The following is a 21862-nucleotide window of genomic DNA, read 5'->3' as shown; positions in this document are numbered from 1 at the left end:
CTCCTAAAATTCAGTCCTCTTTTGAGTGTTTTAAAAATGTTTCATTATATTTAGTTATAAAATTTTAATTAAGGAAAATTCAGTTGATTTGGAGAAAGACTTTTAAGACAAACTGCTTATAAATTCCCTATAATGCCCAAGAGTAAAGAAAAGGACACCCATAGGATACAAAGCAAGCTCATTGTTTAGGAAAGGCTGCAAATCTAATACTTGGTATACATGTAACAGCAGATATGCTTAAAATGCCAAGAAGATTGGGGGGGAAAAGAATGGTACACTTGGGTTTATTACAAGAATTCTCAAGAAGGGGCTGACTTTTAGGTCAACTGGCCGTGAAACAAATTGAGCACTCTTTCCCACCTGTCAGACAGTAAGAGGTGGGCTTCCCAGGTGGGGCTAGTGGTAAAGAACCCGCCTGCCAATGCAGGAGACGTAAAGGACACAGGTTCAATCCCTGGGTAGGGAAGATCCTCTGGAGGAGGGCATGGCAACCCACTCCAGTATTCTTACATGGAGAATCCTATAGACAGAGGAGCCTGGCGAACTACTGTCTATAGGATCGCAACGAATCAGACACAACTGAAACCTCTTAGCAAGCATGCATGCATGCAAACAGAGATGAGAGGCACCTACTGCCAGCTATGGCCCAGCCTGAAGAGCCTGGAAATGCCAAGCCCAGTAGAGAGATAGCTGAGGCCAGGAGGGGACCCAGCTGGTCCTCCAGAGGCTGAGCCTAAAGCCAGGCTTTTTGATCCCAGGCCAGCCTCTTCAACACTGCCCTGTTTGCAAACTTAAACTTCCATCTTTTCCCTAAATTGTTCCTCTCTCCCCAGCCCTTTCTCCAGAGAGACCACTATCACCATCTCCAGTGCTCTGTGACCCACTTCCCACACCCCACCAGCCCAATTACAAATGGTGATTTTCTGTTTATTGCTCAAAAACAAAAATCCAGAAGCAAAGGTGGGGAAACTATGGGGGGAGGCATGGCAGGAAAGGGGTAGGGGTCTTGTCCCAGCTCTCCGCTTCATCTCTCTTCCTCTGACCCTCCAAGGGTTAGAGGTTAGGCCAGGGCCAGAGCAACTGGGAAGGACAGAGCCTTCCTGGCCAGGGGAACAGCAGAGCTCTTGGGTACAGTCCCTGTGGGGTGCCCTGGGCTGGAGGCGCCCCAGGAGCTGCAACCGGGACTGAGTTTCCCTCCCAGGGTCCAAAAGCAGGTCGAGTCAAGGGGGCAGGCCCCTTGTTTGGCAACTGAGAAGAGGAGGCTTTGGGCACAGGATGCTGGTTTATTTACTGTAGGGTCCCCAGGGCCATCAAAGCCCCCTTGTGGGACCAGGAGACTATTTACACAGCAGGGAGGAACGAAGCCAGAGACCAGGTCCTGTGCACCTTCCTGCCCAGAATGAGGAGAGGAAGGGCGTCCTGGATCCTGCAGCCTTTGTCTCAGTGTTCAGATGGATACTTCATACTCCCGTGTATCCTGGAAACAGAGAGATGGATCAGCTGCTGGAGTGGGATGGAGGTGGACGAGACAGCAAAATGGGAGGAGGTATCCACAAGGAAGGGGAAAGACTGCGGTTTTTTTTTGTTTGTTTGTAGTTTTTTGGCCATAGAGTGCAGGATCTTAGTTCCCCGACCAGGGATTGAACCCATGGCCCCTGCATTAGAAGTGTGGAGTTCCAGTTCATGCTGGAGTCAAATTCTCAGTCCGTTGGTACTAAACTTACCCTTGAAGTTCCCTTAAATTGCCCATTAATATAGAATGGTGTGGTCTCAGATGTAGATCAACACAGCCTGTTTTCTTCCAGCACAGGAACAAATGGCTTTTCTTTGGTCAAATACCAAATAAATTAACTGATTTAAATACCCCTTGTATAAGAAAAATTTGCCTTTAAATAGCAAAACACACTGTCTATCAAATGATAGAGTCTTGATTACTGGGAGTTTGGCGGCCATGGGGTGTGAATGGGGCCAAATCTGGCCAATGGATATGTTTGGTTCACTCTACAGTATCTTAAAATCACATAAAAATTGAAATTTCTGGATCTTCTTGGACACCTGGAAGATCTGGCAATTGAGCCTAGGTTTCTGCCAGAGGATGAGATGGTTGGGTAGCATCACTGATTCAATGGACATGAACTTGGGCAAACTCCGGGAGATGGTGAAGGACAGGGAAGCCTGGCATGCTGCAGTCTGTGAGGTCACAGAGTCAGACACGACTTGGCAACTGAACAACAATTCCGCCACAAACTGGATGGAGTACAGGTTTTCCAATTAGCCACAGTCCCCGCCACTCCCTATTGGCCCACTGACTTGCTTTGTTCACTGATGTGGCCTTTGTAGGCAGCTGAGTTTGCAGTTCCCAAGACTGATATTACAGAGACCTTGAGAGAAGCTTACAGGGTCCTGGGGGAGCAGAGGGATGGGGCACTCTAGGGTGGGGGAAAGGCTCACCCCAGCTTCATACAGTGGATTGCTGAAGTCTGACTCCACCGTGATGGGGCTGTAGGAATGGGAGCCCGAGAAGCCGAAGAGGGATTTTCCCTGTAGCCTGGGAAAGGAAGGAGATAGAGGGGCTTATCGAGAAGTGAGCCCCCAACCCCCCCTCACCCAGGCTTCTGTGCCAGGCAGGCAGGACGTCTGCCCTGGCCAGCAGCTCCCCGAGTCGGGTACTTACTTGGTGTAGTATATGTAAACGCCACTGCCGAGGATGATGACCAAACCCAGGGGCAGCAGAATGGCCAAGGCGAGGTTTCCACCCTCCAGCTGCCGTGATGGGTCAGTGGTCTGGGTCACTAGAGAGAGGAGGAGAGGCCAGTGAGCTGGCGCTGGGCCCACCCTGGGCTCGCCCAGCCTCCTGCCCTGGGCCCTGAACCCCTGGGCCCTCACCCCGCCGGGGACCTGGCCTCCTGCCCCCGGCCTCTGCCTTGCCCTCCCAGCTCGGCCAGGCCTGGGTCTCCACTGTGCCCTCACTGACCTTCCAGTTTTCGGTTGTCCAGGAGCTCCTCAAAGGCCACTGCAGGGAGAGGAGGGGGAGGGGACGGGGTCTGAGCCAGGGAGGGAAGGAGGCTGCAGAGAGGGCCGGGAGCCCGGTGGGGCTGGGTTGGACAGCCTGGTTTCTCTGCCCTCTGCTCAACCTAAGCTTGATCCTTCCCTCAGTGGGGGCAGGGCCTTGGTCCTCCTTCTCCAGATCCCTGGGGAGTCTAAAACCACCAGGTCTGTAGAATTTGTCAAAAATAGGGAAACTGAGACCAGTCCAGAGGGCAAGGGACTGCCAAACCAAAGCCCCTGGTCCTACTTCCCTTAGGATGAGTCGATGACCTTGAACTTCCCCAGGGCTTGTGGAGCTACCTCTGAGGATGAGAGCCCATGGGAGGTGAATGGGGAACTCAGCAGGGTCCCGAATGTGCTACCTGACTTTCCCCGCCCTGTCACATCCCAGACAGTGCTATGCCCCTTTCTGCCCTGTCTGCCCAGGCACCTTTGCAGAGTGGAGGCTGGCTGGTCCACTGGGAGGGGTGGCCGGGCACACAGGTGATGGTGACCTCGCCGATGAGCTCAAAGCCCTCGTAGCAGAAGAAGCGCAGAGACTCGCCGGCCTGGTAGTGATGCTTGTACAGTGTCTGGTAGCCGTTCTCGGGCACCCCAGGGTTCAGGCACGGCTCGTACTTCACTGCGGGGAAGAGGACAGCCATGGGCCAGCTGCGCTGTGAACAGGCCACCCAGCCACCTGTCCCAGCGTGTCCCCAGACTCACAGGCGCACTTGGGGACCCGGTCGCTCCACTTGGGCGTGCCCGTGTCCCGGCTGTAGCAGGTGAGCACGGCCGCCCCCTCCAGGCTGTACCCGGGCAGACAGCGGTATTGGACATGGGAGCCAACCGGGAAGCCGGCATCCGAGGTGGTGCGGTGCCCATTGGTGATCTCACCCGGGTCTGCACAAGTCATGACTGCTGGCAAGAGGGCAAAGTCAGGGGGAGCCGGGGCCTTCAGTGATTGTCTAGAAGCTGAGAGCTGGGGAAGCCCTGAGCTGTGGGCCATCTCCTCCGGGCAGACCACCCCCACTACCACCACCTCCCACTCCTTCCTCAGGATGAAGAGAGCAGGAATTGGAAAAACTAAAAGCATAACGCATTTTACATATCAGGTATCCCAGTATTGTTGCCTGGAGAATTCCACGGACAGAGGAGCCTAGTGGGCTACTGTCCATGAGATCGCAAAGAGTCGGACATGACTGAGCGGAGCTGACACTTTTCTTCCAGATGACCAAATGTGTGGGGCAACCTGGGCCCCCATCCCGGGGTGAAATTTGAAATATTGAACCAGTCAGCCAGAGCAAACCAGCTAAATGCCTGCTATGTCAGCCCTGCCTGGTAAATCATCAGCAGAAGAGGGGCCCAGCCCTCCTGCTTCCCTCATTCTCAGCCCAGTCTGCTCACTTATATTGCCTGCCTGGCCCCTGCAGGCATCTGTTCACAGACATGCTACAGAAGAGTCCCAGGCAAAGCCATTTCTTACATACAGACCTGTGCAAGGCACCCTGCTAAATGTTTTACAAACACATTATCATATACCCAAATGAGGGGTCAAGGTCACTGTCATCTCCCTTGGGGCTCAAGGTTCAAGGCAGTCAAATGACTGGCCTATGGTCACTCAGTCAGGAAGTGGCAGAGCTGGAACTGTTCAGGGTCACAGCCATGGAGCACTGGGCTAAGTTTCAGAGACCTGGGTCTCAGCTCAGCTGAAGGCTCAGTGTGAGGCCTGGGGCGGGTCCCCTCCTTAACCTTGGGCAGCTGAGCCAGGCCCTATCCCCTCTGGGCCCCGCTCCCATGTCTTCCTGTCCCTGCCCCATCCTATCTGGTTTCCAGGTTAGACATCCTGTGAATCTTTCCAGGAAAGGGGATCTGTGTCAACTAGAAAGCTTTCCTGGTGTCCAGTCCAAATCTGGCTTCCTGAAGCTTATCCTCATTGGTCCCACCATTCCTCCTAGGTGCCAGATGAAAGACCTACAGCCCCATATCCTGGTGACAGGCTACCCAAAATTTGGTGAAAGTGACAAGATGCCACCCCTCTTTTCAATTCTAAAAGATAAACATTCCCAGTTCCTTTAAATGTCGCCTCCTCTGTGAAATCTCCAGCCCTCTCTGTGGGGTAATGAACCCCTCCTCTTCCCACAGCCCTTCTTCATACTTATAGCAGCTAGTACTTACTATTTACTATCACCAGGTACTAATGTGAAAAACTTTTCATTTGCTTTTCACAACACCCTATTCCTACTTCACAGATGAAAAAACTCAGAGATGTTAAGTACCTTGCCTGAAGTCACCCAGCACTTAGCACTGTAATATCTTGAGTTAAGTATCTCCCAGACTGTGAGCTGTCTCCGTAGGTAGGGTTCCCAACCTCTCTGTACAACCCCAGCCGCAACCCAGCAAGGCACTTTATTGACTGCACTAAAATTAACCAAGTTCTCTGACGAGCTTAGGCCCCAGCAAAGTGGCTCCCCGTAATGGGGACTGAGAGACTGGAGAAGGGCCTAAAACAAGAAAAGAGATGATCGGGCGGGCCAGGTAAGGGGTGGAACTCAGACGGGGCAGAGGCGGGGTCAAGAGACTGTGGGGGCGCGGCCACGAAAAGATGAGGCGGGTCCCAGAGGCCCCAGGGTCGTGACCCAGGACAGCGCAAGATGGAGGGATGTAGCCGTGGGAAGTTGAGACTGGGGACCAGAGAGGACAGTTTCGGGACACCGAGGAACTGAGGAGTGGTATACCCAAGGGACATACGGTCAGGGCCTGAAGAAGATCTGGGCAAGACCTAGAGCGAAGGGGTGGAGCCCAGGCAAAACAGGGGCGGGACCACGAGAGGGCGGGGCGGGGCCATGAGTGGCAGGGGCGGGGCCCGGGCTCACTCTTTTGGCAGGCGGGAGGCGCTGCGCTCCAGGACAGGTCCCATTGGCAGGTGAGAATGTCGGAGCCGAGCAGCTCGTAACCAGGCTCGCACTGATAAGTAAGCACTGTGCCCCGGATCAGGTCCCCGTGGGAGGCCGTCCTCCAGCCCCACTCCGGAGGCGGCAGCTCGGGGCACGTGTCGTTCCTCGGGACTTCTGCAGGGGACAGACAGAGAGTTTGGAGGCTGTCCTGTGACTCAGGGCGCCCTTCCAGCTTCGGGGGCCTCTCTGACCTGCGGGACCTCTGACCATCTCGGGACCCTAGGCCTTCGTACCTTTGAAGTGCAACACGAAACCCTGGCCCAGGCCCGGGTTGGGGGGTCCGGGCGGTGCCTGGAACTGCAGCGTGAGGTCGGACCCAGAGGAGAGGAGGCGGCGGCGCGGTTGAGGCCCTCGCAGCTGGGCCAGGACTCGGGCACTGGGACCGTCCCCATCGAACAGCGTCAGCATATCCCCTTCGCGCACATTCAAGCTGCAGAGTGGGGGATGGATTATGATCAGCCCCTCCCATCCAGTTCTGCCCAATCCTAGCTCGGTTCATTACTAACCTTACCTACTCTCCAGTCGCCTATCCCATGCCTCAGGTTTGGATCAATTATGGGCTTCTCCATGCTAGCCGCTCCAGGTTCCATTGGCTTCTCCTGATTTCTGCTTCCCAGTCCCCAACCCTGCTCACTGCTAACGCCTTCTACTCCCCAGTCCCTTCTCTATCACCAGGTGATGCTCAACTCCAAAAGCCTGTGATTGGTCAGGCTCAACTCCAGCTCTGACCAACCACAGGCCATGCTCATTACCACCCCGCCCAATTCTAGGCCCTGCCTGAGTACCTGCTTTTTGAGCTATGCCCACTCTAGTTTGGTCCAGGCACATGACCACCTCACATCAAATGAGCTCACTGGATTTCCCCCACACCTATACTCATCTTTTGTGCTGCTGCTGATGCAACAGATGCCTGGGTCCCGGGAAATCACTCCACAGGTGGCCTCGGAAACAGTCAAACAGTGAGACTCCAGGCCAGAGCTCCCTTTTCACAATAGCCCCTGAGGAAGGCTGCATTACCCCATTTGCTTCTCCAAGGTTGTCTAACCAATACATGATTTGTCCCTAGGTCTACTTGATGTCCCACACCCCCATCCTGAATCCTTATACACCTCTTTCATCTGAACATATATCCACCAAATCATGTGAAAAAGTTCAAGACAGCTGGGCTGAGAAAGCAGGGCAGTGCATTGTCATACCACACTTGGCTGAGCCCACACCCATCACACCCTCTGTGGTACCCAAACGTACATCTCAACTTGGAGCAAGATGCGTTTTTCTTCCTGGACATGCAGACCCCACACACAGTCTTGGCCAGGGCTATAGCTTTGGGGCCAATCCGGAGAGAGGACCACACCAGCTGGCTCTGACAGCTCCCCTCCACACATGGCTAGGGGAGAAACGGTGTCAGATTCAGGATCCAGGTGGGCATGCAGTCTCCACTTCACCACCATTCTCACCACTCCCAACTCTGTGCACTATACCTCCTCCCGGACTTCTGTTATCTATTACCCACCTGATTCTTGCCACGCTCAGTCCTGTTGTGTAAAATCCCCAGCCCCACTCTTAACTCACCCCACCCACTCATCAGCCGATGCATCACCACCCAGTCTCTGACTTAGCCCAACTCCAGCCCTAGCTCTTGGAGATATCTGTGTTATGATCCCTGAAATCTGTAACAGGCCCACCAACTACTTAGCTAAGAAAACTGAGCTGAGCCTCTGAAAAGGACAGGGATTGATCCAAGGCCTGAGTTTCCTAGGTTCTCCTTTCCCAGGTTCCCCAGCTCAGGAGGTAGCCTGTGGACTGAAGGAAGTCTAGGGCAGTGGAGGGCTCACCCTTGCAGGCTGGCTCCGTGTCATTCCAGTGGGGTTCTGTAGGATCCACACATTCAATGACATTGGGGGGGCCAGGGGGCTCCAGGGCATATCCTGGGAGGCACGAGAAGGTGGCCAGTGCCCCTGGGCGGTACTCAGGGTCCGTGGTGGTGACGTTGCCATGTGCCAGGAAGGGGGCAAAGCAGCGATCTTCCTCAAAGGCTAGAGAAGAGTCAGTCACAGGAAGGAAGTAAACATTAGGACAGGGACTTCCCTGGCAGTCTGGTGGTTAAAACTCTGTGCTTCCAATGCAAGGGGTGCAGGTTCAATCCCTGGTCAGGGAACTAAGATCCCACATACCATGTAGCCAATAAATAAATACTTTTAAAAAATATGCACACACACATATAATAGGACAGGGCTCTAGGGATCTCAGACTGGGGAACTGGGCTGAATTCCAGTGTGGTTTGGCCCCCCAGTGGGTTATTTAAAATCGAATGCCCTTGGGTTTAGCTTTCACACTCCATTTTCCCCAAAACCTTAACATTCCTCATTAGCACATTTATGTTAGCTCCTTGGCCTCTAGACAGAGGCTGAGACCGGTCAAGTCCCAGCCACTATTCTATGGATGAGGATACCAGGTCCACAGACAAAAAGCCATTTGCCTCATGTCACAGGTTGGGCAGTGGCTGAACCAGACCTTCTTAAGCCCAGATTCCTTGATTCCCAGCCAGAGATGCTTGACTCTGGAAACTGCAATGGACTGAGGGGGAAAGGGTGCCTTTGGAGACTTGGCTCATGTAGGTGTGCTCACTCTTCAAAAATAACAGTTGACTTCTGATCATCCCTGATAATCCATACTGTGGCTGGAGTCCAAAAGTGAGGCAAACACAAAAAGCTACTTATTTAATTTTGGGCTCAGGCAGTGAACATGAACATTTGTAGAGCATTTTAGTTTTTACCCATCTGATCATATCTTAGCTGCAAAGACTCAGGGAAGATTCAGGTGCTTGTGACGCAGAAAGAGTCTGAAGCCCACGGAGCAGTAGTGACCCACAATTATGGAGGCAGGCCTCAGACCTAGAAATTCTCTTTGCAGTCTCAGAATCTAATATGCAATTTATTTACCAGATCCACTGTTCTATCTCACTGTTACTTAATCTGGTAAGGTGTGATGTCCAAATCTTATGCACCCATCAGGGCGCAGTGCCAATTCCCTTTCTCCCTTGATTCATATCAGAAACCAGCCCCTTTCGTCTCTGTACATTTCACTTTCTTTGTCTCTTTCCTGCTACTGTTTGCATAAATCCTCCACTTGAGATCCTCTCTGTTTCTGAAACTCCCATACATATCAGGCTTTTCTCTACCTCTCTACTGTTGCTCACACTGTTCTTTTATCTGAGATGCTCATTTCCAATCTTTGTCTTTTAAAATTCTCTCTATCCTGTAAGTCCCAGTTCAAATGACTCCTCCTATGATCACTGACTTCCTTGCTTCTACCTGTCTGGCATCCAGTCTTCCTCTTGTTGAGAGCACTCCTATTTTCATTTTGGGTCTCATGCCCTCTCCACTTCCAGTCCATGAGGTTCAGCTGGGGCCAACTAGGAATGGACGTGTGATGTGGGTCTGCCAATCATTATACCACCTGACAGTGACTGGCTCAGACATAGACATCTGACCTAAACCAGGACAATGAAAGCCTTTCCTGGCATCTTTGCTGAAGCTGTTAGAAAAGTGGTATGCTTTCTCCCTTTCTGATGGAATTACTAAAGCTGGGGGTATGCAAATCTCAAACTGCTAGGTACACAGACTGAGATTCTGCCTAAGAATGAAGCCAGCCAAGAGGAAAGAAAGGAGAGATGAAAGCAATTGGTCTCTGGGCTGAGTACCTGAGACCAGCTGTACCTGGATCCAGCCATACCTGAAGCTTAAGTAGAAAGGCACCTCAGGAAATTAGACGGAATCTTTGTTACTTGGGGATGGGGAGGCAAGTCAGTTTTTAGGAATCCAAACATGGAGATGAGCAGAGATGGAATATGTGCTTGTGACCATGCCCGGGCCTCAGGAAGAAGGGAAAGTGGGGGAGTTGGGACCCCAGGGGGAGGCTGTTACCTTCAAATCGGAGGCTTAGCAGCAGGGGATTGGCAGGTGTCTCTGAAAGCAGCTCCACATAGAGGGACTGGGCATCACTGATGAGACCCCGCTCCGGGACATCATCCATGTCTGAATCATAGATCACTGGTGAGAGGGGACTGCCCCCTGAGCGTACCATCAACCTGGGGTGGACAGAGGTGGTCAGGAGTTTGGCGTCCTCTTGGAAGCTGCCTCACCTCTTGCCTGCTCTCCTAGCTTGATTTCATAGCTATTACTTTCAAACATTAACTATATGCCTTGGACTCTTCTAAGCCTGTACACATTTTATCTCATTCAATTCTCACAAGAACCCTCAAGTCAGATAGTATTATTATCCCTCATTTTATCGATGAGAAAACTGAGGCACAGAAAGAGTAAGTAACCTGTCCAGCATCACATAGCAGCTAATGACAGACCTGGAGTACCAGTTTATTAGATAAAGAGTGAGGATAATGATGATGATGCTAAACACATTTAGAGTGCTTCCAGTGTGCTGGTCACTCCAAGAATTTTACATATTTTTAATTCATTTGTCCTCACAGAAACATTAAGAGGGAGCTACTATTATCTCCATTCTACAGATGATGAAAATGAGGCAGAGAGAGGTTAAGTGATTGTCTCAGTTTGCACAGCTATACTGCCTAAGAAAGGGGAAGGACTGACCTCCATTTGACATAGATCCCAACTGGGATGCCCCCAGTCTGCCTACCTCCCCACGGTAGCCTTCCTATTTCCTTGAAGTGGGAACCTCTGACCCAAGGCTCAGACTCTCACCGGTCATTGTCCTCATCCAGCGAGACTCTCTCGAAGTGCAGGTGCAGCCGGCGTCCCTCAGCTGCTTCAATGACCCAGCGGCAGGTGAGGTTGGGCCCTGCAGCTCCCCCAGGCTCAGGGGACACGATGCGGCCAAGAGTAGCATTGTGGATGGTGCCCCCACAGGATGCTGTGGGCAGAGGGACAGCAGGTTAAGGTGACTTGTCCTTGTCCCATCTTCAGAGCTGTTGTGCCCACACCTCTGCCTGGGCCCCGGCCTTGGGATGACCTCTGCCCTACAGGCTCACCCCAGGACTTTCCCATGTCACTACCCAGGTAAGGAACCAGCTCTGGAATAGACAAACCCCAGGATGGACACTCCCCAAATGTGGACACCCTGGGGTGGGGAGTTATGAGGAATTCCCCCCAGGTGACACTAGTGGTAAAAAACAAAACAAAAAAAACCCGCCTGCCAATGCAGGAGATGTAAGAGATGCAGCTTCAATCCCTTGGTGGGGAAGATCCCTTGGAGGAGGACATGGGAACCCACTCCAGTATTCTTGCCTGGAGAATCCCATGGACAGAGGAGCTGGGCAGGCTACAGTCCATAGGGAAGCAAAGTCGGATATGACTGAAGCAACTTAGTACACACGCACATGCACGTGCCCCCAAACTGAAGCTCTCAGATGGCAAATACTCAGGATAGGCTCCCAGGATGAAGGCTCTCCAGTATAGAGACCCTCCAGATACAGACCCCAAAAGTGATTTCCTCTAGGATGAGGGTTATCCAAAACAGGGAACTCCAGAATGGTGACTCCCCACGTGGGAACCCTCCAGGAATTCCCAGGCAGTCCAGTGGTTAGGATTCCATGCTTCCACTGCTAGGGGCATGGGTTCAATCCCTAGTTGGGGAACTAAGATCTGGAAACCCTCCAGGTGGGATTTCTCCAGATGGAGACCCTCCAAGGATGGAGATGCCAAGGATAGAGACCCTTAGGGTGAAGAGCTCCAGAGGGAGACCCTAGGATAGGGACTCTTCTGGATAAAAAATTCCTTCAAAATGGGTACTCCCCAAAGATAGAGATCCCCAAAGACAGGCCCCTCCAGCTGGGCTCCTGGGACAGAAAGGAGCAGGAGACTCACCCACACAGCTGGGGGGCTCACTGCTCCAGGCTGGCCGGGTGCCATTGAGGCAGATGAGGGTCTCCTCTCCCTGCAGCTGGTAGCCCGAATCACAGTGGAAGGTGGCAGTGCCTCCAGGGTGCAGGTCTGTCACACTCACGTCCCCGTGGGCTGGCCGGGGAGGGAAGCCGCAGCTCAAGAGGTAGGCTGGATCAGGCAGAGAAAGAGAAGACCTCACTTTCCCATGCCACCCTCTCTCACTGGGCCCCCAGCACTTCCTCCCCTCTTTCCACCCTCCACCCCCAGGGGCACACACTGGCTCCATGCTGGAGTCCTTACGTGGGCACATTTTCTCATGAGGAAGTAATTTCCACACCCCTGATGTCCCCTAACCTTTGTAACCTACCCCCTCGGGCCCCCATTTTACAGATGAGATGATAACCTGAGACTCAGAGAAGTTCTGGACCCTAGCTAGCACCCATTGGCTGTGTGACCTCAGGCAAATCAGTTGACCACTCTGAACCCCATCCAGCTCTAATAATAACACACAGTATTTGCAGAGCCCGCTCAAGCTTCCAAAATGAGTTCACGCAGCACTTTTGAGGAGGAAGGCTGTGACCCACTTTCCACATGTAGAAATTGAGGCTCTGAGTTATTAAGTGGCTTGTACCATTTTCTCCCCTCCACACCCACAGACTTCCTTCCACTGAGGTGCACTGTGGTGTTATATCCTCAGCTCTCATCCAAAGGAGTCACAATAAGCTCCTTTAGCAAGTATTTTGCCATTAAAGACTCTAACTCTCAGTGCCCTCTGAGTAAGTCCTCCACAGAAAGTGAAGTGCTAGGGAAAGCTCTGTTTTCCCTAAGGAGCTGGTTTGTTGTCTTCTTTCCTGTCGCGAGAGCTCTGGAATCTCTCTTTTTGCACTGGCTGCTGGGAAGCTCAGAACCAGATGGAGTGAGACTTGCTCCCAGTAACAGTGGCTTTTCCATCCACATTCTTTTTTTTCCAGTCGTGCTGCTCAGCCTGTGGGATCCTAGTTCCCCAACTAGGGATTGAACCCAGGCCCTCAGCAGACACAGCACAGAGTCCTAACCGCTGGACCACCAGGGAATTTCCACCCACATTCTTTTCTTTTTTTTTTTCCAAATTCAATAAGCATTACCTGGTGCCAATTTTTTTGTTACTTATTCTATTTAATTTTATTGCTTGTGGTCTTTTTTTGAACACCTCCTAAAATGCTTGCAGTCATATGAGATAAAACAAGTAAATAGAACGTGCATTGGTAATCAATGATGGACTGTGAACTTGATCCTGACAGAGCTCTGTATGTCTGCTTAAGCAGAGCTCATCAAGAAAGGTTTCCTGGGGACTTCCCTGGTGGTCCAGCGGTTAAGAATCCATTGTGCAATGCAGGGGAAGCCGGTTCCATCCCTGGGCAGGGAACTAAGATCCTACACGCCACTGCAACTAGAGAGCCTGTGTACTGCAACAAAATATCCTGTGTGAGTCAGCGAACATCACAACATCACGTGTGCTGCAGCAACTAACACCTGATGCAGCCAAATAAATAAAATAAAATAAAGTGTAGTAATTTTTAAAAGCTGGCAAGGGTGCTTCCTGGAGGAAGTACCTCAAAGCTGGGTCTTATAGGAGGGGCAGGCTGTGGTCAGCAGAGTGTCCAGCTTGTCTAGGCATTTGCTTTTTCTGACTCTCCAGTCCTGAGTGATTCTGTTAGAGACCTAGTCTCTCCCTCTTTCAAAATTCAGCAAGCATTTCCTTGGCTGGGTCCGAGGGCCAGAGGTGAAACAGACTAAAACCTTGCCTACAGGAGTTGATAGCCTACTAAGATCGACACAAATACAACCTTGTAGATCATAGGATTTGGGCATTCCCTGGTGGTCCAGTGGTTAGTGATACTGAGCAGGGCCCTGTGGGGCTTCTGAGCACAAAGCCTTTCTGGGTCCCCCATTTCTTTGGTTATAGGAAGCAGCCTCCATTCAGCCTCTATGACCTTCCCTGAGCTCTAATGGGCAGATTCAAGCAGCTATTAATTAGGGAAGGGAGGGGATGCTGAGACCAGGGAGAGTCAAGAGAAACAATAGTGGGACTTCCCTGGTGGCCCAGTGGCCAAGACTCTGATCTTCCAATGCAGGGGCCCGTGTTTGATCCCTAGTCAGGGAACTGGATCCCACATGTGGCAACAAAGATCCCCAGTGCTAGAAATATTAATAAAACCCAAAGCAGCCAAATAAATAAATATTTTCTTAAAAAAAGAGAAACAATAGTGCACCCATAGGACAAGTTCCTATTTCCCCATCAATGGATACACACAACAAAATCTTTGAGCTATTTTGTAGCTACTGAAAACCCTTGCCAGGTGGGAGAAGCTAACAAAAATTAACGATGGTGTGCTGCCCACAAGTTTATAGACCCAAGACCACTTGGACCTGAAGGTTGATGATGCCGACTTCTACTGACCTCACCACCAACCCATCAGAAGAATATCCACGAGCTGATCATGCCCCCTTTGAACAATTACTATAACACTTCTCATTATTTTCTCTAAGTTGGGATACATGGTTTTGAGGTCATTAGCCAGCTCTGGGCCCCTTTGCCTGTCAAAGTAACAAAGCTCTTCTTTTCTACATCACCCCAAACTCTGTCTCTGAGATTCGATTCAGGACTGGTGTACAGAGAAGCCAAGCTTTCAGCATCCTTAGGGCTTGGCAATTTCACTGCTGGGCCAGGGTTCAGTACTTGGTAGGGGATCCTGCAAGTCACACAGTGGCCAAAACAAAACGCTCCCCCCCCAAAAAAAACCCAAACACTGTGATTTGAATAAACTTTAGCTTCTGTGATGGCTCCCTATGACCGACAGACTCAAGCCTGAATACTTTAGATCGAAGGGGCTTGAAAACCCCTTCCACAGCTGGGTCTAGCCCGGCCCATCCATCTTCAGTTCTCAGTACCCATGACCCATATATCCTACACGAAATAGTTTTGTGGCTCCTTATGGTCCCAATTCCATGTATTTTTAACATAATTTCCTCTACCTGCAAGGCTCTCGTCTCACTTTTCCTCAACTTTCAAGGAATAAGTGAAGTACCACCTCCTCCAGGAAGTTTTCCTGACCCCCCACTCCCCTTTCCAATAAAGTTAGTTTTTTTTTTTTTTTTGGTCTATACAGAATCCACATGCATAATTTTATCATCACATTAATGCCTGCCTATTGCCACTGTGAGACTGAACCAAACCGTTTTTATTTTGTCTCCTAAAAACCTAGCCTTGCTGATCAATTGACGCCACCAAGAGTCAATGTGGAGCAGAGCAAAGAGCACTGAATTTAGAGGTGGGCAGACCTAAGCTCCAATTCCAGCTGCACAACTTATTTGCTGTATGTCCTCGAACATATGACTTTGCCTCTTGGGCCTTTCATCTGTACATGACAATAACAATTCTATAATTGAGGATTGGCCTTAAAGAAAATAAACACACCAAGCACCTGGAACCAGAAAGTCCTCAGAAAATGTTAGTTATTTGCCCCTCAGCCTCAGTTAATAAATGACTGGGGGTCAGGGACTTGGGGGTCTGACTTCTGACTCTGCAATGCATTTGCTAGTGGCCAAACCATGCTTGTAAGCTTTGAGGCTTTGCCTTCCTCTCAGAGACAGAGTTGACGATGGCCACTCCCAGGGCTGCTGTGAGAAGGGGAGGAAAGGAGAGTTGGTGGAAGGGTTTTGTAAATGGGAACATTGGTTGGCCCTGGGGTGAGGGGTGATGGAGCCTTTGACCATCCAGAGAAGCTAATGGGGACCCTGTGGATCAGAAGGCCCAGTTAGTGGAGACTGGCAAGGGCTTAAACAGGGCCTCAGTCCCAAAGGGGCCAGGAGAAGCTGCAGAACAAGGAAGACTGAGGCAGGTCATGAAGGCTCATTTACACAGTAGCCCTGCTTCCCCAGATGTTCCATTTAGCCTAACGAGTCCTATTTTCAATGCACTAGGGATGTGGCTGCTTAAAGGAGCCAGTGGGGAGCCGTTTTGCAATATCTGAGGCCTAGCCCTCAGCCCTGGGCCCTTGAGGCCTGCCCTTGCTCCCCAACAACCAGGCCCTGACCCCCAACTACATGTACCCCGACTCACTGGTCTCTCTACAGGAAGGTTTGCTGACTCCACCTTGCACACCTGACCCTGTGCGGCAGGTCCAGAAGAAAGATCGCAGGACAGGGTGTGAGGAAGGGATATGGGTTGCCTGTGTCCTGGATAAAGTCACAAGGGATCCAGGGTCTGCTGAGCTCACAAGGGGGCAGCAAAGCGATGAGATGACATGAAGGGACACAATACCCTCTCTGTTTCTGAGCCAAGGAAGGGACTTTGGAGATGGCAGCAATGTCCAGAAAAGGATCGTGGGCTGGGCCCCTGGCCTCATGCACGCATATATGGTAGAACATGCATTTGCATCGTGGGAAGGTTTCCATACACACAGGCAAATATGGATGAACACGTGTGTGTAGGCTGTCTGTGGGAGGGTGCTGCAGAATGCAAGCATGCGCAAACATGTCCCCTTCTTTCCTGTCCACTCCCCCGGAAGTCAGCAGGATCTTTTTAGGTCACAAATCTGAGGCTGTCACTATCTTGCTCAAAATATTTCGAAGTGGCTCCTCCTCCCCTGTAAGGATAATGTAGTCTGAGAACTCCTCACTGAAGCTGGTAAGACCCTTTGTGATCCAAATCTGACCTACCTCCTAGTCTAGTCTTTTCGCCTACTTCCCCACCACTTTCTGGATTTTTCCTGTAATAGCAATAATCAACATTTTTGAGCCCTCTCTGGGCACCAGACAGTGTTAAGCACTTGTATTGATTCATCTGATCTTCCTAATAATGTGATGAGGTAAGTATCATCATCCCCATTTTTTAGTTAAGATGATGCAGTCCAGAAAGATTAAGTAACTCACCCCAGGTCACACAGGACAATTCTATATTCCATGCTGAGTGACCTCAACTCCTCTGGCAGGGGGCAGGGGATGTCACAATTTTTTTTCTCCTCTCTGGGTCTTGGGATATGTTTTTTCATCCATCTAGACATCTGCCTTTCTCTTTCTGTCCCTCCCACCCTTTCCCTAGTTAACTCACTTCAGGTGTCAGCTTAGTCATCACCTCCTCCAAGGAGGTGTTCCTATATTCCTTACAGAGGAAATTTAGGTCCCTTTGACATTTTGCCCATAGTTCTTCCATCATAGGGATTGGGGTCCTTATCTCACTGGATTATAATCATCTTGATTATGTGCCCATCTCCCTACCTAGATTCTGAGTTTCTTTTACATTTGGCTTGTTTAGTCTTCTCTCCAAGGATAACCCAGGGCCAGTATGAAGTGGGCACTGGATAAAGATTTGTTGAGGGAATGGATGAACTGTCCCTTGGATGGGCGCACACCCAGTCACAGATCTGTGTGTGAGATAAGTGTGTATAGGTCTCTTCTGGGGCTTCCCTTGTGGCTCCTGGTAAAGAACCCTCCTGTCAATGCAGGAGATGTGGGTTTGATCCCAGCATCGGGAAGATCCTCTGGAGGAGGAAATGGTAACCCACTTCAGTATTCTTGCCTGGAAAGTCCCATGGACAGAGGAGCCTGGCAGGCTACAGTCCATGGAGTCTCAAAAGAGTCAGACACAATTTAGCAACTAAACAATAAGAAGGTCTCCTCTGAGGATTCTGCCCCTCACCATCCTAGTCAATAGGAAAAGGCTTTGACATCACCCTGAGCTTAGCAGGCCTGTGAGATGTCCCCTGAGCCCAGTGTGGCCCCTGCCTTTCCACCAGGACCCCGAACTCCTCACCCTGATAGTGGATCCTGAAGCCAGCACCCCTGGGGACCCGTGGGCTCTGGAAGTGCAGGAGCAGCCGGTTGGTGGGACTCCGAAGGACCTGTCCTTCACCCAGCATGGAGGAGTTAGCCAGGAGTCGGGGGGCCAGACCTGGAGATCCCCCACCAGCCAGCACCAGAAGTTCCTCCTCCCGAGACAGGTTCAGCATCTGTACCTAAAGAAGCCAGATCCACACCCGCCAGGGCAAGTCAGCCAGGGTGGTAACCTCCTAAGCCCCCCACCCTTTTCCCTGTATGTAACATCACAGTGACACTGGCCAAGCTGTAGAACTCTAGGAGAGTTTGTGAGAGCCTCAGAAACCAGGCTCATCAGAGAAAACAAGTCCTCTGGTTCTTAGGCCAAACCTACGCACACCCCTGGGCCCAGAGGAAAGGGTTGGGAGGTTTCACAATAGGATGCTTAATGCAGTTACCTGGATCTCAATGCCGTAGCCAGGGTAGACATGGATACTGTATGTGCAGTCCAGGAGCCCCAAGGTGCGGCTGGCTGCGCTCCCTAAATCTGGGGATTCCACATGCCCTTCGCCTTCGGAGATGTTGTTATTACACAGAACTAAAGAGACAGAAGCGCTGGGACTGAGAGAATCTCTGCATTTGTGCCCTCCCAGCCAAGCAACTCTGGGGGGTCCCCATCCATCCTCTCCCCTGCACCCTTCATATCTTAACCCAATGCTTACTCTCTCACTGGCACCCAGAACTCCCTTCCCCAACTGTCATAATAGATAAAAACCTAGAACGGCGCTGGTACATAATAAGCATAGATCAATGCTAGCCTTTATGATTACTCTTAAGCAGAAGACCCTCTCCTATCTGGATCCCTTCTTCCACACGTACGCAGCAGCCTCTCCCCTATCCACGCCCTGCTCCTCTCCCACATCCCCCTTCAATCGCCTCACCTGGGCTGGTCACTGTTGTGGTAACAGTTGTCGTGGTGATAATGGTGGTCGTGGTCTCCTCTTCTCCTCCCTCGGGCCCCAGGGGTGGGCCTGGGGAGGCGGGACCGGGAAGGGGCGGGGCTGTAGTTCCTGGGGGCGGGGTCAGCAGCTCTGGCGCGGTGGGGCCTGCCCCCCTACCCCCTTTAGGGGTTACGGCGGTTGTCAGAGGCCCTGTGCCCGGCTCAGTGGCCCGAGGCAGAAAGGGTGCTGCAAGAGTCTGGCCGACTGGAGGGGTTGCTAGTGTGGGGTCTGGATCAGATCCTGGGACAGGGCAAGGGAAGTCAGGGAACAGGAGCAAATTGGTGGGCCTTGGTTGGGGAGCAGGGCTCAGGGAAACTGAGAGTTCCCCATTGAGACCAAAAGACTTCCCCCACAAGGCACAGATCCCCCACCTCTCCCTTCCCCACCCCAGCTTCCCACCGCCTCTCAAGCTTTCCACAGCCTGCCTGCCCTCCACCCTTTTTCTTCTGTCCAGGCCCTTCCACTCTGACAGTCTCATCGAGCATCTCTGTCTCTCCATTCAGATCTGGCTCCCTCTCCTGGTTACCCCTTTCTTTTTCCTCTTTTTCTTTTGCACTCTCTAGAACTCTTGATCTCTGTTTAATATTCTCGCCCCTCTCTGATTTTATGATTCTAAATCTACTAATCCTTGCTCTTCTCTCTCTGTGTTTCTTTTCCACTCTATCTCTGATTCTGGTTCTCTGAGTTTCCATCTGTCTTTCTCTTTGATTGTCTGCTTTTCCATCTGGCTCTGTTTCTTGATCATTCTGGCTGTCTGTCTATGTCCAGTTTTGATTCTCTCGAACCATCTCTCTGTCTCTCTCTGAATTTTACTGGCCTGGTTGCCCATCTCCCTGAGTTAATGTCCCTCCCTCTGCCTCTGAGCTTCTGCCACTCTGGGGGCCTCACCCGGCAGGTAGCCCATCTCTGGGCCCTTCCTCAGCAGGGCCCCATGGAGCAGCTCTGCCAAGGCCCCAGAGGCTACTGTGGGGGTCTCACTTCCAGGCTCCGGCAATGCCTCCTCCTCCTTCAGGGGCAGACCTAGGAGATGAAATTGTCTGAGCTCTTCCACTGCCCCACACGCCTTCCTTCTCCAGAAAGATCTTTTCCAGAGCTCTTCCTCCCCAGTCAGCTGGGCCAGCAGGAGCTCGGAGGGTCCCAGACTGGGCTGAGAGCCAAGACTGGAGGAGGGGCTCCCCGCTGCCCATCACACCCCTTAGCCCTTTCTTTTTCCCTTTCCCCCTAGGCCGTGTGGGCCCTCAGTAAGCACCTTGGACAGCGCCAGCAGGGCGGAGAAGCGGCGGGTTGCTACCTTCATTTTTCCCTCAGAGGTGCTCCCCGCAACCCCGGGGCTCTGCGGAGGGTCTGGCAGCACCTCCCAGCCCTTGCTTCTGCAGTGCTTAGCTTTCTCTCTTGGTTTCTGTCTGCAGTGTGGTTCTCTCTCTCCGCGCAACAACCCCCCCCCTTCCCTCTCATTCTCTGCAGTCTCTGCCCCCTTCACTGGAGTCTGGCTGGAGGGTCAGAGTGGGGGAGTAAATATCTGGCACTGCCTCTGTTCATCTGTCTTTGTCCATACGTCCAAGAATGTTTGTGTGTGCAGTGCCTGGCATCTCTCCCATCACCTCCATCTCCCACCCAGGTACCCTGCCTGCTTCTGCCGCCTCCGCAGACAGCCCCCACACCCGCAACTTCCCCAGCCCTTCTTCCTGGATTTAACCCCTGAGACGCCGCTAAAAGCTCCCCCCATTCGTTTCCCAACTCCTCAATATACGGGGTTAGGGGCTCCAGGTGCAAGCCAGAAAGCCCTGGCTTGCCCCCCTACTACGTCCGTCTGCTGTGTCCCTCCCCTCCCCCAGGAGCTCAGAAGACGCAGGATGTTCTGAGAAAGAAAGGTATAGAACACACCCCCCCCCCCGCAAGGGGGACCTTCCCGGGGGCCCACCGCCAAGCACCCATGTCCTTACCCTGAATCCAGGGACAGCTCAGCAGAAACAGGAACAGCAGCTGGGGAGGCGGCGGATGCTGGGCCCTGGGAGTCCCCATGGCGACTCACACCAATTTCTCTCCTCTGCGACTCTCCTAAATAATCTAGCTGCCACCTTTCCTCCGTCTCCTTTTATCTTTCTTGTTAATTTTTACCCCCTACTAGCAGTTAGTAAGGGAGACAATTTTTCTGCCCTTTGGGATGGAGAGGCAGAACTAGGTAGGGGGTCGCCTGGAGCCCACCCCTCTTTGCCCAATCTCTTCTGTCCTCTGCTGTCGAGTGTGTGGGAGAGGGGGCGCGGCTCCGGCTGCAGGGGGTGGGGCCGAGAAGGGCGAAGGAGCCGGGTCGCCTGGGTTACCCTCTGGCTCAGGCGCCTGGGTCCCCCGGGTTGGCTGGATTCTAAGCTGGGGGAGTGGGTCGAGGCAAAACAGGTCCCGGGAACCTAGGGTGGGGTCGAAAATAGGGAGGGTCCCTGCTGTGCTCTAATGGGGCTTGGTGGGGAGGGGAGGAGAGGGGATTGCAGAACCTGGAGAGCTGAGGCTCGGGCACTGGAGCTGCGGGAGGGAGAAGCTGAGAAAGGTGTCGAGCCCACGTCAGATCCTGGGGACGGGCGAAGGGAGGGGCCTGGGATTTATTTGGGGGCTGTGGGGGGAGGGAGGAGGAGGAAGTGCAGATGGAGGAAGGAGGGACCACATGAGCCAGGGTCGTAATCCTCACTCCCGCGGCCCCTAGGGGAAGCGAAGGAAACTCTGGTCCCAGCAGTAATTATACCCCCTCCCCCAACCATTCCAGCACATTTGAAAGCTGAATCTTCTCTTCCTTGGATGCCCAGGGGGGCAGCGTAGCTGGATTCGCGCTTGCTCAGCCTCCCAGTATGCCCCCAGCTTACTTCCAGACCCTTTCAGAGGAGCTCATGTGGAATGGGCTTTCCCTTCCTTCAGAAGAATGACAGATTCCTACGTTTGTGAGAAGTCTAAGGGGTGACAGGGTGGGACCTGGGGAGGGGAGACCCCCGCTTCTAACGTACAACAGGACCCCAGCCAGCTGCCTGGCGGCTTCAACTTTTTTTTTTTTTTTTTTCTCCTGACCTCCTCACACGAGGCCTCCGGAGCGCCCTTTTCAGCACCACCAGAAAGGACAGCTCTTCTCGGCCCCGCCCGAGCTGGCCTGGCCCGCGGCGCGGCGGCCGATTGGCTGCGGCCACCTTCAGTATCAATCTGGCTCCCGCCTGGGGCTGGCTCTCGGGAAGGCGAAGGG

The 21862-nt window shown here is 52.4% G+C and overlaps 1 protein-coding gene across 6 annotated transcripts; it reads right to left on the bottom strand.

Annotated features, from left to right (window-relative positions):
- Positions 1–161: 161 nt before the first annotated feature.
- SEZ6L2 (seizure related 6 homolog like 2) lies at positions 162–21226 on the bottom strand. 6 transcript variants are annotated; one of them, XM_043914680.1, is made up of 18 exons: positions 20586–21220; positions 19531–19662; positions 18583–18882; positions 18100–18239; positions 17640–17841; positions 11828–12013; positions 10706–10874; positions 9911–10074; positions 7820–8020; positions 7233–7371; positions 6218–6414; positions 5904–6098; positions 3754–3948; positions 3479–3670; positions 2975–3013; positions 2675–2792; positions 2452–2548; positions 162–1477 (listed from the first exon to the last, which is right to left on the bottom strand). In XM_043914680.1, the coding sequence occupies exons 1-18, from the start codon at positions 20662–20664 to the stop codon at positions 1448–1450; spliced, it is 2775 nt and encodes a 924-aa protein (XP_043770615.1). In that variant the 5' UTR covers positions 20665–21220; the 3' UTR covers positions 162–1447. The 6 variants fall into 6 exon arrangements, with proteins under 6 accessions (XP_043770615.1, XP_043770616.1, XP_043770618.1 ...); XM_043914681.1 differs by having other exon boundaries at positions 3754–3945; positions 20586–21218; XM_043914682.1 differs by having other exon boundaries at positions 1264–1477; positions 2452–2573; positions 20586–21226.
- Between the last annotated feature and the right edge of the window lie 636 nt (positions 21227–21862).

The sequence above is a fragment of the Cervus elaphus genome, chromosome 10, assembly GCF_910594005.1.
Source record: "Cervus elaphus chromosome 10, mCerEla1.1, whole genome shotgun sequence".
Lineage (NCBI taxonomy): Eukaryota > Metazoa > Chordata > Mammalia > Artiodactyla > Cervidae > Cervus > Cervus elaphus.
The sequence above is the reverse complement of the archived record's forward strand: the minus strand, read 5'-3'. Positions and strand labels throughout refer to the sequence as shown.

What these genes read in the sequence shown, in the direction of transcription:
- SEZ6L2 (XM_043914680.1), bottom strand. Translation starts at nt 20,664, where the DNA reads ATGGGGACTCCCAGGGCCCAGCATCCGCCGCCTCCCCAGCTGCTGTTC. An exon ending in GCTAAGCCTCCGATTTGAAG is followed by an intron (nt 8,021 to 9,910) that starts GTAACAGCCTCC and finishes ACTCTTCTCTAG; the next exon opens with CCTTTGAGGAAGATCGCTGC. An exon ending in ATCCACTGTATGAAGCTGGG is followed by an intron (nt 1,478 to 2,451) that starts GTGAGCCTTTCC and finishes CTCTGTTTCCAG; the next exon opens with GATACACGGGAGTATGAAGT.